At 35.3% G+C, this 16580-nt stretch overlaps 1 protein-coding gene across 6 annotated transcripts in view; it reads right to left on the reverse strand.

The window, feature by feature from the left end:
- The window catches only part of JAK2 (Janus kinase 2), a 119774-nt gene that overhangs the window by 30113 nt on the left and 73081 nt on the right, over positions 1-16580 (reverse strand). For 5 of the 6 annotated variants that reach the window (XM_055578156.1, XM_055578157.1, XM_055578160.1 and 2 more), the window contains 5 exons: positions 16304-16449; positions 6673-6994; positions 5705-5824; positions 3708-3865; positions 800-911 (listed from right to left, as the gene is read on the reverse strand). In XM_055578156.1, the coding sequence (XP_055434131.1) occupies positions 800-911; positions 3708-3865; positions 5705-5824; positions 6673-6994; positions 16304-16449 (858 nt within the window). Of the gene's footprint in view, positions 1-799; positions 912-3707; positions 3866-5704; positions 5825-6672; positions 6995-16303; positions 16450-16580 lie in introns of those variants that run through there. The other variant, XM_055578161.1, reaches the window with a different exon arrangement.

The following is a 16580-nucleotide window of genomic DNA, read 5'->3' on the forward strand; positions in this document are numbered from 1 at the left end:
ATAGACTGTGAATTAGGATAGACTATCAGTATTTCACAATGTTAAAGTCATGGAGCAACCTACTTTCTATATTTTCATGGACAATTAATCCACTTTACATATGTTAAATATGATTGTTTTTTATAAAAATTAAAATAATAACACAATTCTTACAGACTCTACTTTTAAAAATTTTGGAAGCAGCTATAAAGTTTCTCAAGATTTATACCATAAAATTGCTTTCTAAGTGATAGTATATCTTATATAATTTTGTACAATAAATAATTTTAGTTGAGATCCAAAATGGTCTGTATTAACATTGAGATTTCATTACAGTATTACACTTAAAGTGTACATTGTAGATCATTATTCTTAATATTGGAAAAACCACCAGTTAAGAGTACAATGTCTTTTTCTTTGTTATTACCCTATTTTGTTCTAATTCTATAACCGTTACCAGTAAAATGAAAGTTTACTTCTGATTTGTTTTGTTCTACACGTTTTGGTAAAGGTTTCCATTTTTGTTACAAAAGAGACTTCAAAAGATGTGATGAAATCAGACATACTGGTTTAATACTCAAACAAAAAAATCCAGATAAAAAGATACTAAGATATTACAAATAATTTTTAACATTAAATCCTAGGAGTTATATTTTGTTTATTTATAAAGAATTCCTGAGATAAATTAAGCTTATTTAATTGCTAGTTATCATATCCAGAACTATCATTTGGAGCATTAAAAAGGAAATACAGTAGATATTATCAAAGGGGAATTACATGCACTAAATAAACATATTACCATTAATTATGTCATACTAACCTCAACAGCAAAAGTCAGAAAATATTTATTAAAGTCCTTAGGACTGCATCGAAGTACATAGAGTCCAGTCTGATTACCTGTTTTTTTCAGTTTACTGATAGCAAAATCCATTCTAAAGGTAAAGAAATAATTTGAATGATAATGTAGTAAGAACCATGACATTACAACCAAAGTGTCATCTAAAAGATCGAAAGTCAAATCTAAAACTCTAAGAATTTTTGTAAGTCTCCTCTACTTTATACTTTTACCAATAATCTTGCAAGGAAAAATACTTAAGTACCAAGCCATTCTGCAATAAGTTCACATTGATTCAAGGGGCAATTATATTGCTTTAAAAACATAAGGTATCATAAGACATACAAAATCATAAAGAACACAACTCATTCTTTTGACTTTTCTGCCTTCCAATTTCAAATTTAGTATTTTAAAAACCATACTCAAAACGTCATTTAACTATACAAACAGTGTATCATAAAACACTTGTCTCTTCCATCACAGGCATTACTAATATAAAAATTTATGAGTATTTTTAATATTTAATATAATACCAAGGTCTAATAGAAGACCAATGGCAAGCAACAAAGACTACTAATTTTTTAAAATTTGCTATATGTTTAACTGAAGCTGTATATATTGAAAGAAATGTAATCTACATAAAAGCAAGAATTATCTCTGTTTTACTTATCACTGTATTTCTCATATATAAACCAGCACCTGATACATATCAGGTACTTAGTAAATGTTCTACAAATAAATGAAAGAATGGATGGACGGATAATGAATGAATGAATGAATGGCAGGAGTTTTCAAAATATTGAATATGTAAATTACAGAATGTTCAAATAATGCAACTTTTTCATAGCAACCATACTTCTTTTTTGGCTGCACTGAATAGCATGTAGGATCTTAGTTCCCTGATCAAGGATCAAACCCATGCCCCCTGAGGTGGAAGCACAGAGACAGAACCACTGGATCACCAGGGAATTCTCACAATCATACTTCTTAAACAGACATTAGGTATAGGTCAAATCAGTCTTGAATTTCAGTCAGGACCTGATTTCTCAAATATTTAAAGATAGGTTAAGGTAAAAAAGCTTCTTCAGTGGCTCAGACTGTGAAGAATCTGCCTGCAATGCAGAAGACCCAGGTTTGATCCCTGGGTTGGGAAGATCTCCTGGAGAAGGGAATGGCAATCCCTCCAGTATTCTTGCCTGGAGAATCCCATGGACAGAAGAGCCTGGAGGGACAGAGTCCATGAGGTAGCAGAGTCAGACACAACTGAGCAACTAATACTTTACCTAAGGTAAAAAACATATGCTCAAAATCCCAGATTGTTTCTTCTGCTGAAGTCCTTCAAACCTGCTGCTGCTGCTGCTGCTGAGTCGCTTCAGTCGCGTCAGACTCTCTGAGACCCCATAGACGGCAGCCCACCAGGCTCCGCCGTCCCTGGGATTCTCCAGGCAAGAACACTGGAGTGGGTTGCCATTTCCTCCTCCAATGCGTGAAAGTGAAAAGTGAAAGTGAAGTTGCTCAGTCATGTCCGACTCATAGCGATTCCATGGACTGCAGCCTACCAGGCTCCTCGGTCCATGGATTTTCCAGGCAAGAGTACTGGAATGGGGTGCCACTGCCTTTTCCGCCTTCAAACCTGGTGCCAATCATAAAACACATTCTGGTTGAGAGATAACTTCTACTTGGGGAGAACAGATGTTCATGATAGTTGGTTTTATCTAGTGCTAAAGTAAGGTCTACAACTGTGTGGGTCAATATGTTGGCTAGTAGCCACATGAAGCTCTTCACAGTTGACCCTTGAACAGTGTGGGTTTGAACTGCAAGGGTCCACATATATGCAGGTATTTTTCAGTAGTAAATATTATACTACTGCATGGTCTGTGGTTGTTTGAACTCAAGGAAATCAACGAACCACAGATATGGAGGACTGACTATAAGTTATATGTGGATTAACATACTGTGTTATTCAAGGGTCAACTGTAAAGCTATTAAAATTAAATAAAAAATTCAGTTCCTTGGTTGCAGTAGAAACATTCTAAATATTAAATAGCCACATGTGGCTAGTAGCAATTACTAAAGAGCACAGATAAAGAACATTTCATTTCCATCACATACTGCACAGCAATAGTCTAGAAAGATGGGTATCAGATACAGTTTGTGTTCAAAGCTTTCAGTAGAAGGTGTTGGATTATTCAAAAATAAGGATGATTATCAAATTTTGCATTGTGGCTCCTCCACATTATTTCCAAATTAATGAAACATAAATAGGATGGTTTTAAAAAATTAATACCAAAGAATTAATTAAACACAAGGAGATCCAACCAGTCCATTCTAAAGGAGATCAGTTCTGGGTGTTCATTGGAAGGACTGATGCTAAAGCTGAAACTCCAATACTTTGGCCACCTCATGCAAAGAGTTGACTCATTGGAAAAGACTCTGATGCTGGGAGGGATTGGGGGCAGGAGGAGAAGGGGAACACAGAGGATGAGATGGCTGGATGGCATCGCTGACTCGATGGACATGAGTTTGAGTGAACTCTGGGAGTTGGTGACGGACAGGGAGGCCTGGTGTGCTGCAATTCATGGGGTCGCAAAGAGTCAGACACGACTGAGTGACTGAACTTAACTGAGAGTACTAAATATCAAACTTATACAACAAGTTAGTACTATAGACTGGAATATAGATGGTAGATTATAATCTAAATAATTCTAATTATTATATAATCTGATTGGAAATAGAATTTTGTTAAAAGAAAAATAATTTCACTCAGATCAAGATAATATTTCTTTTCCTGAACTTCCTAAACCTAGGTTTATCATTCTGTTGTGTAAAATATTCTTTATAAATATCTTGTTATTACTTTAAAGAATTTACTTTAAAAGTCAGTATTACTCACGAAATTGGGCCATGACAGTTGCTTTGTATATTTTCAAGCACCATTGGAGGTGCTACTTCTTTACAAAGATAATGATGTGCATCTGCAGTTAATCTATAATATCCATCAATTAATGACACAAAAGACAAAGCTTCTCTTAATGACTTAAGCTCAATTTCCTCGGAGGAGAAAAGAAAAAGAAGAAATTTATTTTCACTGCATGTTATCAGGTAATTCTTCTAAATTACTTTTCTTTGCGATTGCTCAAATGTCTTTTATGGCTCCAAGTTATACACTTTGAATTACAAATTCTTGTGTCTGATATTTGAGACCCTCTCAAATATGGGTTTACCATGCTTTTCCAGTTACAGTCCACTCTATACCCATAATTATACTGTATCTTCCAATACACCCATTAGACAAATATTCCAGTCATCTCAATTAGAAACCTATCTATATCTAGTCTGATACAAAAGTTGGTATGAATTAGAAATACTAAAAGAAATTGAAGGAACAATCAACTTGCAGAAAAACAAAAAGTTGTACATATAAGAATGAAAATGTGATCATGGTATAATGCCTGGTTCAGCAAAGAACAATATTAGTCATAATGAGAATACAGAATATGTACTTATGTCAAAAATTATAAGGAGAGAACTGTGTGAGGTATTTGAACTATAAAAAATATTTAGTTAACACAGGTTATAAAAATGATTCCTATAAAAGATACCATAAACAATGACATGAAGAATTGCAAACCTGTGCAACAAAGGATTAATACCTAAGAACAGGAAAGCATGCTGATCAAAGTGAATTACAAGTTTTATAATTTTGGTCATATAACCCTAAAATGGCCAGAGAGGTAAGAGAGATATTTAAATTACAAAATAAATATGACATTTAAGCCAAAAGTACAAGAAATATCTGAGTTAAAAAGAAAACAACAGAGCCAGAAAAATACGTAGTTTAAGAGCACAGTACAAAGGAATTCATTTCTTCCTTTCAATTAAAATAAGTAGGATGTCTGAAGCTGTTTTATCTTATTATTATTATTAGCCCAGGCTCGGCAGCATGTGGGCTCTTAGTTCCCAGACCAGAGATCAAACCCATGGGCCTGTAGTGGAAGCACACAGTCCAATCCACTGGACAACCAGGGAACTCCCTCTGAAGCTACTTTAAACAGAGAAAAGTTTAATCTTTTATAATCAAACATGCCTCACAGTTCGAATAGGGATTACCTGGATTGGTTCACAATTTGTTATATAAATAGGCAATATGATAGAATTACGCACACCTCTACTGGTAAAAAAGATTATACAGTTGTCCCTCCATTCCTCTATATCTGCATGGTATTGGCTCAAGGATATGTCTCCCCTCCACAGACACCAAAATCCATGAATCCACAAGTTCCTTATATAAAATGATACAGTATCTGGATATAAAGTATGTATATCCTCCCATATCCTTTAAATCATTTCTATAATACTTAATATAATGTAAATGAGATGTGAATGGTTATAAATACAATATAAATGCTAGGCAAATAGTTGTCTGCACATGGTAAATTCAAGTTTTCTTTTTGGAACTTTCTGGAATTTTTCTCTGAATATTTTCAATCTGCAGATAGTTGAATCTGTGGATATGGAACTCACAGATATAGAGGGTAGACTGTATAGACAGGAAGGAGCATTACAACAGGGAACGAGCAAAACTGGGGTTGGGGTGGGAGAGGAGAGGGCAGGAAGTAACTGGTCCTTTGCTAATTATGAAAATGACTGAAAAATACATTAATATACCAGACATTCTTTGGGGAGATGGTGTTGGTAGTGATACAAAAAACTAGATGTAATCAAAAAGCTTACTAAATTGACATTTACAGCTCTAAATTGATGTTACAGCTCTATTTAAAATTATAATCAAAATCCCTACAAGAGAACATCTTAGGTATTAAGATTCTGAAATACTTATTTCTGACAACCATAAAGCATAACCATTATATAATGATAAAGCAAACTTACTAGACTTTTACCATCTTGCTTATGAATAGTTACAATTCTGCTTTCATTTGCGCCTTCTTGATTTGCTTGTTTAATACTGATATCAATAATATCAGGAAAATCACAATACAACTGTAAATCCTGTAATTAAGAGCAGTTGATATTAAAAATAGGTTGAATTTATGGAGCCATTTTAAAACAAGACTTATAATTTTTCATTCCAAATTCTTTTTAAAAGTATTGACAGCAATAGATAAGCATTAAATGAGATTCTTTCTCCAAATAATAACCCTAAGACTACACTGTATTTTGGTTTGCATTTAAAAATGAGAGGATTAAAGGGTGCCAGGAATCTAAAGTGTGCTACAGTACCCTTCAATCCAATCAACATTAATAGAAACCATTACCAGAAAATTCAGTTTACCAAATAATTAAAATAAAAAAATAAATAAATATCTGATAACATCCTAAGAACAATATAGACATGAACAAACTTAAAACTTGTAAAGCAAACTTAAAGAAGTATTTAACAAGTATGCAACATCATAAAATCAATAAAAACTAATCTTTTTCTAACTGAATTTCATAATTGTGCTTCCAGTTATCAGTAATAGTAAAAGAAAAAAAAAAAGCAAAACAACCTTAAAAATCACTTTTAGAATGTAAGCCTTTTTGAACCTATAAGAACACCATCTGTATTTTCCAAGTCTCCTGTAAATGTATTATCATACTTTCATAATTTTAAAAAACAAAAATTAAAAGAGAACACCATTACTAACTATTTTGTCATAGAAAACAAACAAAATGCCATTTAAGAACAATGAGAAAAGAACCATAGCTATGATCTTGCTGGTGTCACACTATTAAAAACTTCCACTTAACGGAAGAAGAGTAGTGCAAGACCATGTTCCAAATGACTAAAAGTACTTTGCTTCTATTGCCATTCTACTTAAATTAACAAAGAACGAGAACGTATCATTGAGGATTACCTGTTCTGTCAGTGTCTCACTTTCTTTATGTTTCCCTCTTGACCACTGAATTCCACCGTTTCCAGTTATTATAATGGTTGCAAAAATCTCCTCACCTGAAGGACCTCTTCCAGGTTCTTTTACTTCAAATTGCTCTGTGTAGAAGGCAGACTGAAGAGTTTCCAGATTTATAAGATACTTAAGTTTCAAGTTTCTGGCAGTGGCTTTGCAATGGCTGAATTGCTCAATAAATCTGCGAAATCTGTACCTTATTCTCTTCCTTGTCAAAATATGATACTCTTGGATTTTTGCTCGAACACATTTTGGCAAAAATGTCTTGTAGCTAGAGATAATAAAGAATATGCACAAGAGCAAAACAAGTTGAAACAAAATAAAATTAGAAGATACCACTCTTCTCCATAATAAGTAAATAGCACAATAGTCAAGTGAAAAAGGTCACCATCCATGTAGTATAAAACCTTAAGGTTTTATTTGATGATGTGAATGCCTTTACAAATTCTGAGTTGTCATAAAATTTTAGAGGAGAAGTTAATTTTTTTTCCCTAAAGAAATGAAGACGGAGTCTAGTTAATATTGGAATTTCTAAAAATTTCTCTGATATCTTACATACGCCATTTTGGCCTATCTTTCCTATAATACTATACTCTAAAATTTATCTGAATTCTGGAAATTGTTACATTTTGTTAGATATTACTGATACTCACTAGGCAAACATACTTCTTTTGTGTGCATTATTCTCTCAGGTCAGCTTCAATATCTCCTATTAATCCCTTTGCAATAAAAACAATTCTATTTGGAAATGTTCTGAATCTTTTGTACTTCCATCTCTATGTAAAATATCCTAAGGAAGGAAGATAACTTACTTCCCTTCTGCTCAAGTGTCTGAAAAAGGAAGACTATTTTATTTCTGAAGGTACAACTGGATCTCTATAACCATGTTAGATGCTATTCCCTTTGTCTGACAGCATTCTGTGCACTGCTCCATAATTAATCACTTGTCACATTGTACTACACGTACCTGAGTGCTGGAACTACCTAATGATGAGAGATTATTATATTTTAATGATTATTTTGTACTGTTATACAGCCATCATTAAAATTTAAATTAAATAAAATTGCAAATAAATTATATTTAAATATAGACAATAAATACTCAAAAGGCATCACTTCCTAATTATTTTACATTATTTATTTATTTATACATTTTTACTACTATATGTGCGTTTGAGGTTATATCTGAGTGATGGAAAGGGTGTGCTACTCATCTCTTCTCAATTTTGCCTTGGGTGATCTCAGATTGCTACTTTGAAATTGGCCACAGATACATGGTATTTAAACCATGCATATCAGCAAAAGTTACAAACAAATCAGATATTTTTTTCTCTAAGAACTGTTGTTAAACATTTAGCAGCACACCACTGCTTTCTGTCCTTCCCTGCTCTACCCTAATCCCCTTACGGAGCTATCAGTCTTGTGTTCAAGTAGCCAAAGCTGCTGGGAAAAGTCAACTGACAAGGTAGATGGGTTGCATTATAAATTCATAATCACAAATTTCAAATAGGCTTTTATCACTACTATCACTTTTATGACATTTCTCTGTTCAACTAATTTTCCCAAGTCCCACAACTATGTCAAATCTCCGATATTTTTAAAGTTCCTACTTCTCTTCTGTCTTACACCTCAGCTACATTTCTCTTTATTATCAAAAACGACTTTATCTTTTTCTTAGGGAAAAAAAAAAAAAAAAAGCTTCTCAAAGCAGAACTCCCTCAGTATCTTGCTGCTGCTACTGCTAAGTCGCTTCAGTTGTGTCCAACCCTGTGCAACCCCATAGATGGCAGCCCACCAGGCTCCCCCATCCCTGGGATTCTCCAGGCAAGAACACTGGAGTGGGTTGCCATTTCCTTCTCCAATGCAGGAAAGTGAAAAGTGAAAGTGAAGTCACTCAGTCATGTCCAACTCTTAGCGACCTCATGGACTGCAGCCTACCACGCTCCTCTGTCCATGGGATTTTCTAGGCAAGAGTACTGGAGTAGGGTGCCATTGCCTTCTCCAACAGTATCTTGCTAGTAAACCTTATACATGTGCACTCATTCTTTCTTCCTTCCCACCTATTACAATAAATAAAGTATAAATCTGTTAAAGTTATTTCTTTGATATATACTTACCTCTACCCTCTGGGGAATTTTACTCTATTACTTATCCTCTAACCACAAATTTTAAAAACATTAATGTTCTTCCCATCTTAAATATAAAATCTCCTTATCCTTCATCTCTCTCCAGCCACAGCCTATCTGGCTTCTTTTTAAGAGTTCATATAGCCAATTTCATTTCCTCACCTTCCCTTTACTCCTTAACTCACTCCAGTCTGGCTTCTGTTCCATCATTCTCTAGAAACCACTCTCGCTAAGATCAAGGAATGTTGCTGAAACCAAATTCCTTGTTCATTTTACTTGCCATTTTTCAGAAGCATCTAACAGTGTTAATCTCTCTCTCCTTGATACTTTCTTCCCTTAGCTTTCCTGATTTTCATCCCATTTCTTTGGCTACTTTGCCAGTCTTCTTACAGGCTCAATCCCCTTTACCTGGTGATAATTGTTAGAATTCTTCAAGACTTAACTGTGGGCCCTCTTCTTTTCTTATCTATACTTTCTTCAATCTAGATACAAATGACTCTGGTATCTCTAGCTCTAGCCCAAACCTCTAAGCTTCAGACATTATCCTCCATAGTCAAGTCAATTTACCCATATAATATGGATGTCTCAAAAAGTGCCTCAGACAACACAGCAAACCAAATTCATGAGTCCCCATAACGTCCTCCCCTAAGATTCTCCTAAAGCATTCCCTATCTGAGTACACTGCACTAAAGATCCTCTATTCCCACAATCCCCAGAAACTCGTGAATCATTCTTTACATAACCTCCCCACCAATCCCTATTATTCAATCTGTCACCATCTTCCCTTGATTTTCCCTTCTAAATATTTCTCTAATTTGCCCATTTTTCTTATTATTAACCCATTCAACTGCAATTCCTAGAGGAACTACTGCAATGATCTTACTCTCTAGGCGACCCACATTTCCATTTTCTCTTTCAGCCCTCTAATTAGTTTTCTACTCTGTTGTCATAGGAATCTTCTATGTATTAAACCCTTGCTTTAATACTCTTACATAGGGCTTCACTGGTGGCTCAGTTGTAAAGAATCCGGCTGCCAATGTAGGAGACATGGGTTTGATCCCTGGGTTGGCAAGATAACCTGGAGAAGGAAAGGGCAACCCACTCCAATATTCTTGCCTGGGAAATCCCATGGACAGAGAAGCCTGGCGGGCTGCAATCCACAAAGTTGCAAAGAGTTGGACACAACTTACCAACTGAGCACACACACAACACTCTTACATAGTTTCCTAGTGTTCTTAACCTTATCAACATGCTTCTAGGTTCTATATGGTCCAGCCCCTGCCTCATCACCTACTAACTCTTTGAGCTCTAACCATACTGACTCTCTTCATCCTCCCCATGTTTCTTTCTGCTGCAAAGCCTCTTCCATGAGCCTCTACTCTCCATCACTTACCTCTCTCCACCCAATAAATTCTACTCATTTTTCAGATCTCAAAAGTCACATTCCTTTCCTTTTTAGGGCAATTATATATTTGTAAAAGACTCTTGATGAAGGTGAAAGAGGAGAGTGAAAAAGCTGGCTTAAAACTCAACATTCAAAAAACTAAGATCATGGCATCCAGTCCTATCACTTCATGGCAAATAGATGTGGAAACACTGATAAACACTGACAGACTTTATTTTCTTGGGCTCCAAAATCACTGCAGATGGTGACTGCAGCCATGAAATTAAAAGATGTTTACTCCTTGAAAAAAAAGCTATGACAAACCTACACAGTGTGTTAAAAAGAAGAGACATTACTTTACTGACAAAGATCCGTATAGTCAAAGCTATAGTTTTTCTAGTAGTCATGTATGGATTGAGAGCTGGACCATAAAGAAGGTTGAGCGCTGAAGAACTGGTGCTTTTGAATTATGGTGTTGGAAAGGACTCTTGAGAGTCCCCTGGACTGCAAAGAGATCAAACCAGTCAATCTTAAAGGAAATCGATCCTGAATATTCATTGGAGGGACTGACGCTGAGGCTGAAGCTCCAATACTTTGACTACCTGATGCGAAGAGCCGACTCACTGGAAAAGACCCTGATGCTAGCAAAGATTGAAGGCAGGAGGAAAAGGGGACAATGGAGGATGAAATGGTTGGATGGAATCACTGATTCAATGAACATGAATTTGAGCAAGCTCTAGGAGATGGTGAAGGAAAGGGAAGCCTGGCATGTTGCAATCCATGGGGTTGCAAAGAGTTGGACATGACTGAGCAACTGAACAAAATATATAAAATTTAACAAAAGTCTGGATAGAATATAGGAGAGCCTCAGTAAGTTTAGAAAAAAACTGAAAGGTTTAAAAATACAATCAGAATACAAATACTTCCTACTTTACCTTCTTCTGTCAAAAACTTTAGCTAAAACCAAGAGCCTTACTAAATCTGGATTACAATTTACATAAACACCAGTGCTACTTGATTTAACAAGGCTTTGAAAGCTTATCTGGAAATCAAAAGAGGAGTTTAAGATAACAAAATATAAAAAGTTTTTCCACTTTGATTCCTAGAATAAAGGACAGACATACATCCTTTGCTATACTATAAGAATGTATAATTTCTTGAATATAATGAATCTACTTTGGTGTCATCTGTGATGGGAACTAGCTAGATTTTGTTAGATACACTAAAATTTTTTCAAAAGTCACAAAGTTATTAACTCCTGAAGCATGAAAACATTATTCTTGACGCTTTTGTTATACTGAAACTTTAAGTGTTAGTCGCTCAGTCACGTCCAGATCTTTGCGACCCCATGGACTGTAGCCCACCAGGCTCCTCTGTCCATGGAATTCTCCAGGCAAGAATATTGGAGTCAGAAGCCATTCCCTTCTCCAGGGGATCTTTCTCATGATCTGGATTGAACCCAGGTCTCCTGCATTGCAGGCATATTCTTTACTATGTGAGTCACAGGCTCTAAAAGCTTCTGAAGTTAAGTCTTCTCTTACATACTATTTTTGTACCATAACATGAAATCTGCATCTTATTATTACAATTGGAATAGACCACTGTAAACTCTAGTATCTGCTTAGCTGTGTAGGAGTCTAGTGATATGAGGTATATACCTCCGTTGCTATGTAAGTGGCCTTGGCCCTGGTCTAGTGTTTGCAAATTAACCAGGGTCTCCTTTAAACACTTGTCATTCTCTAGCTCTCTTCCTTTTGCAGACCTAGGATTTCAAGGAGCAGATGAAGAATGAAACAGAAAATTCTTATCCATTTCCTTTACTTTCTGTATTCCAACACCAAAACCACAATGCCCAATCAGGATCTGGCATAACAAAGGCTAAGTATCTAATACATACACACGCACAAGGAGATGCACAAACACATAGACACGGGCACACAGGTAGACACAAAGGCTTGTTCTCACAGACATAGATGCATCTAATACACAGGTACAGACACACAGAGATGTATTTTACATGTATTTTTTTAAGTCTGGGAAAGAATATATATTATTTTATGTATTATACTAGACAGAGAAGCATACGCTACTGGATATTTCTAGGAACAAAGCAGCTTATTTCATTCAGTGAAAACAAATTATTCACCTGTTCTTCCATCAATCCTGAAAACTTTAACAAAAAGTAGAGTTCCTTGATTATTTTTCAGAAATAAGCAACGAGTGAAAATTTGGAAAACATCAGGGAATTAAATTACATTAAGAAGGCAAGCAAATCAGGCATGACTTGCTTCAGTACAGTGATAAATTATTTACCTAATATTAAAAGATCATGGTACCAAAGACAAATGAAAAAATAGATTACTTCAAAATTTAAATTCTTGTGCTGCTAATAATACTTTCAAGAAAGTGAAAAAAATCCACAGAATAGGAAAAATATTTGCAAATCATAGATATGAGAACCTACATCTGGAGACTTGTATTCATAATATATAAAGAACCTTTATAACTCAATAATTAATACTGAATTGTACAATTAAAACAAGTAAACTTTGAACTGTGGTGTTGGAGAAGACTCTTGAGAGTCCCTTGGGCTGCAAGGAGATCCAACCAGTCCATTCTGAAGGAGATCAGCCCTGGGATTTCTTTGGAAGGAATGATGCTAAAGTGGAAACTCCAGTACTTTGGCCACCTCATGCGAAGAGTTGATTCATTGGAAAAGACTCTGATGCTGGGAGGGATTGGGGGGCAGGAGGAGAAGGGGACGACAGAGGATGAAATGGCTGGATGGCATCACTGACTCGATGGACATGAGTCTGAGTGAACTCCGGGAGTTGGTGATAGACAGGGAGGCCTGGCGTGCTGCAATCATGGGGTCGCAAAAAGTCGGACACGACTGAGCGACTGAACGGAACTGAACTGAAACTTTATGTTATATGAATTATATCTCAATAAAGTTGTTTTAAAATATCATGGACTCTTATAATGAATGGTTAGTATCTATACAGTTTTAAAAGTAAATGAAAAATGAAGCAGAATTTTGCAGATGCATTTATATTCTGGTAAAGATAATCAAAGAAATACAATTACTATACATTCACTGGTTTTAGGACACCGGATTAAATAGGCAGGGAAAAGAATAAATAGATGATGCAATTCCTGACCTCAAAGAAACCACAATCTATAATGTGCCAAGACTTTGGACAATATCATGTCTCCATAGCAGAAATGTTCCACCATAGCTTAAGCCTAGAGTTGGCTTCATATTTAAAAATTCATTTTCAATGGCTCAAAGCTTCTCTGTTCTTCAACTATGTCCCTTTCAATTCCTTCAGTTTCTACTGACAACATCTAAGACACTCATTGTGTTCTACTATGGTCTTGCTACAGCAGATATTCAACAAATAGTTGTTAAATGAATAAATGAACGAACAAATGAATGAGTAAGTTATTATCCTAAGAGGCGTTTGTCTGGATTTTAATAAAGATCAAGGCCTTACTGGAAAATAGAAACATTTTTGTTTTTTCTTTAGATACTGGAATCTTTAAGATAACTTCAGTGAGTTCCTGAAATCATTCCCTATGGCCGGCCTACACCCTTAGATGTAGTAGACATTAAGGACTAATAAGCTAAGGACTAATGGGACTAAGGACTAATAGACATTTGAAAGCAAAACAAGAATACCTAAAACCAAAGAGGGAAACATAGAAACTGATAACCTGCAAACTGGGTATTTAACATGAGGGCAGTCATAAAAGAGGGACAAAAGCCAGTTACTGAGAGAAGGATTTCTAGGAATAAAGAGAATTTTAACCAGATTCATGACATCCTCAAACTTATAATCAGGTAGGTATACATAATATGTAAAACAAATGTTTAGACTTCAAACTTCAAAAAAAAAAAAAATCAAAGCATCCTTAAAGTAGTCATATATAGCTTCAAAAGGAGTACAAGTCTTATAGCCATTAAAGCTGGGCAATAGTAGTAGAATTTCAAAAAATCCTATTAGGCATGACTGTCAGAATTCAAGATGCAGAAGAATAATTTGGAGTCCGTGGATCACATGTATAAGAATCTGCTGGATGTGTTATAAGATGAATGAGGCCTAAGGATCTAATGTAAAACCTGACAATAACTGCTAACACTGTATTATATAACAGAAACCTGCTAAAGGAGTAGAATGTAAGTTCTCACAATAAATGAATAAAGAAATATTTATGTGAGATGATAGATATGTTAATAAAGAGGGAACAGTTTTACAATATATAGGTAGATGTACACTTTAAATATCTTATAATTTTATATGTCAAGCATACAAAAATAAACTCAAAATGGATTTTGAATTAAAAGTCTAAATGAATTAAAAGTTTAAATGTAAGACTGCATACTCTAAAATACCTCAAGGAAAACACCGGCAGAACACACCCTGACATAAATCATAACAGTATATATTTTTTGGTATTCATCTCTTAAAGTGAAGAAAATAAAAGAAAAAATAACTAAATGGGACCTAATTAAACTTAAAAGTTTTTGCATAGCAAAGGAAACCATCAACAAGATGAAAAGACAACCTACTGAATGGGATAAAATATTTGCAAATAAAATGAATGATAAAGGATTCAGTTCAGTTCACTCAGTCATGTCCAACTCTTTGCAACCCCATGGACTGCAGCACGCCAAGCTTCCCTGTCCTTCACCAACTCCTGGAGCTTGCTCACACTCATGTCCATTGAGTTGGTGATACCATCCAACTATTTCATCCTCTTTTGTCCCCTTCTCCTCTTGCCTTCAATCTTTCCCAGCATCAGGGTCTTTTCCAAAGAGTCAGTTCTCAACTCATATAACTCAACATCAAAAAACCTAACAACCCAATTAAGAAATGGGCATAAGAACCGAATAGACATTTTCCCAAAGAGGAAATGCAGATGGCCATCAGGCGCATGAAAAGATGCTCAATATTGCTAATCATCAGGGAAATGCAAATTAATTAAAACTACAATGAGATGTCACTTTGCACCCACCAGAATGGCTATTATTTAAAAAAATATCATACAAATATCAAATGTTGGTGAGGGAGGAATGCAGACTGGTACAACATTGTGAAAAATAGTATGGAGGCTTCTCAAAAAATTAAAATTAAAATTAACATATGACACAGCAATTCTACTCTTGGGTATAAATGCAAACTGTAACTGTAACTGTAAGTCACTTCAGTTGTGTCCGACTCTGTGGGACCCCACAGACGGCAGCCCACCAGGCTCCCCCATCCCTAGGATTCTCAAGGCAAGAACACTGGAGTGGGGTGCCGTTTCCTTCTCCAATGCATGAAAGTGAAAAGTGAAAGTGAAGTCGCTCAGTCGTGTCCGACTCCCAGCGACCTCATGGACTGCAGCCCACCAGGCTCCTCCGTCCATGGGATTTTCCAGGCAAGAGTACTGGAGTGGGGTGCCATTGCCTTCTCCGATAAATGCAAAAGAAACAAAAATACTGATTTGAAAAGATACATGCACCCCAATTTTCAAGCAGCACTGCTTACAATTGCCAAGGTATAGAAGCAACCCTAAGTGTCCATTAACAAATGAATGGATTAACAAGATGTGGTACATACACATACAATGGAATACAACTCAGCCATAAAAAAGAACGAAATTTTGCATTTGCAGCAAAATGGATGGACTGGCAGTGAATTATGTTACATGAAGTATGCCAGACAGAGAAAGACAAATAATGTACAGTAGCACTTATATGTTGAATCTAAAAAATACAACAAACTATTAAACATAACAAAAAAGAAGTAGACTCACAAATATGGAAAATGAGCTAGTGGTTTCTGGTGGGGTGAGGGAAAGGAGGAGGAATTCTATAGAGGTAGAAGGGAAAAAGGATTGTTATGATAACATACAAAATCATTTGTTTGAAACTTCTGAAAATCCTAAAGCATCTATGGAATTTTAAATTTTTTTCATTTAATTTTTTAAAAACACTAAAAAATAAATACAGGCAAACTGGAAAAAAACAAATAAGTTATACAAAAACTAGTCATACTCATATGGATCTGCATAAGAAAATTACCTGATAGAGCTATAGATGTCCAGTGGGGTTTGATTCTTTTCTTTGGCTATTCTCATCATATCTAACACTGCCATCCCAAGACATTCTTCCTGTGTTTCATGAGTCACAGGTACTTTTATCCATCCATGTAAAAAATCATGCCGCCACTAAAGTAAAAACAAAATATAGAAGAAAATATTTCTTAAGTTTTACTATCACATTTTAATCTGTTATTCTATTTTAATCTATAACATAATTTTCAGAACATATACATTTAACAAGGTCAACTCCTCCCTTG

Source organism: Bubalus kerabau, chromosome 4, assembly GCF_029407905.1.
Source record: "Bubalus kerabau isolate K-KA32 ecotype Philippines breed swamp buffalo chromosome 4, PCC_UOA_SB_1v2, whole genome shotgun sequence".
Taxonomy (NCBI): Eukaryota; Metazoa; Chordata; class Mammalia; order Artiodactyla; family Bovidae; genus Bubalus; species Bubalus kerabau.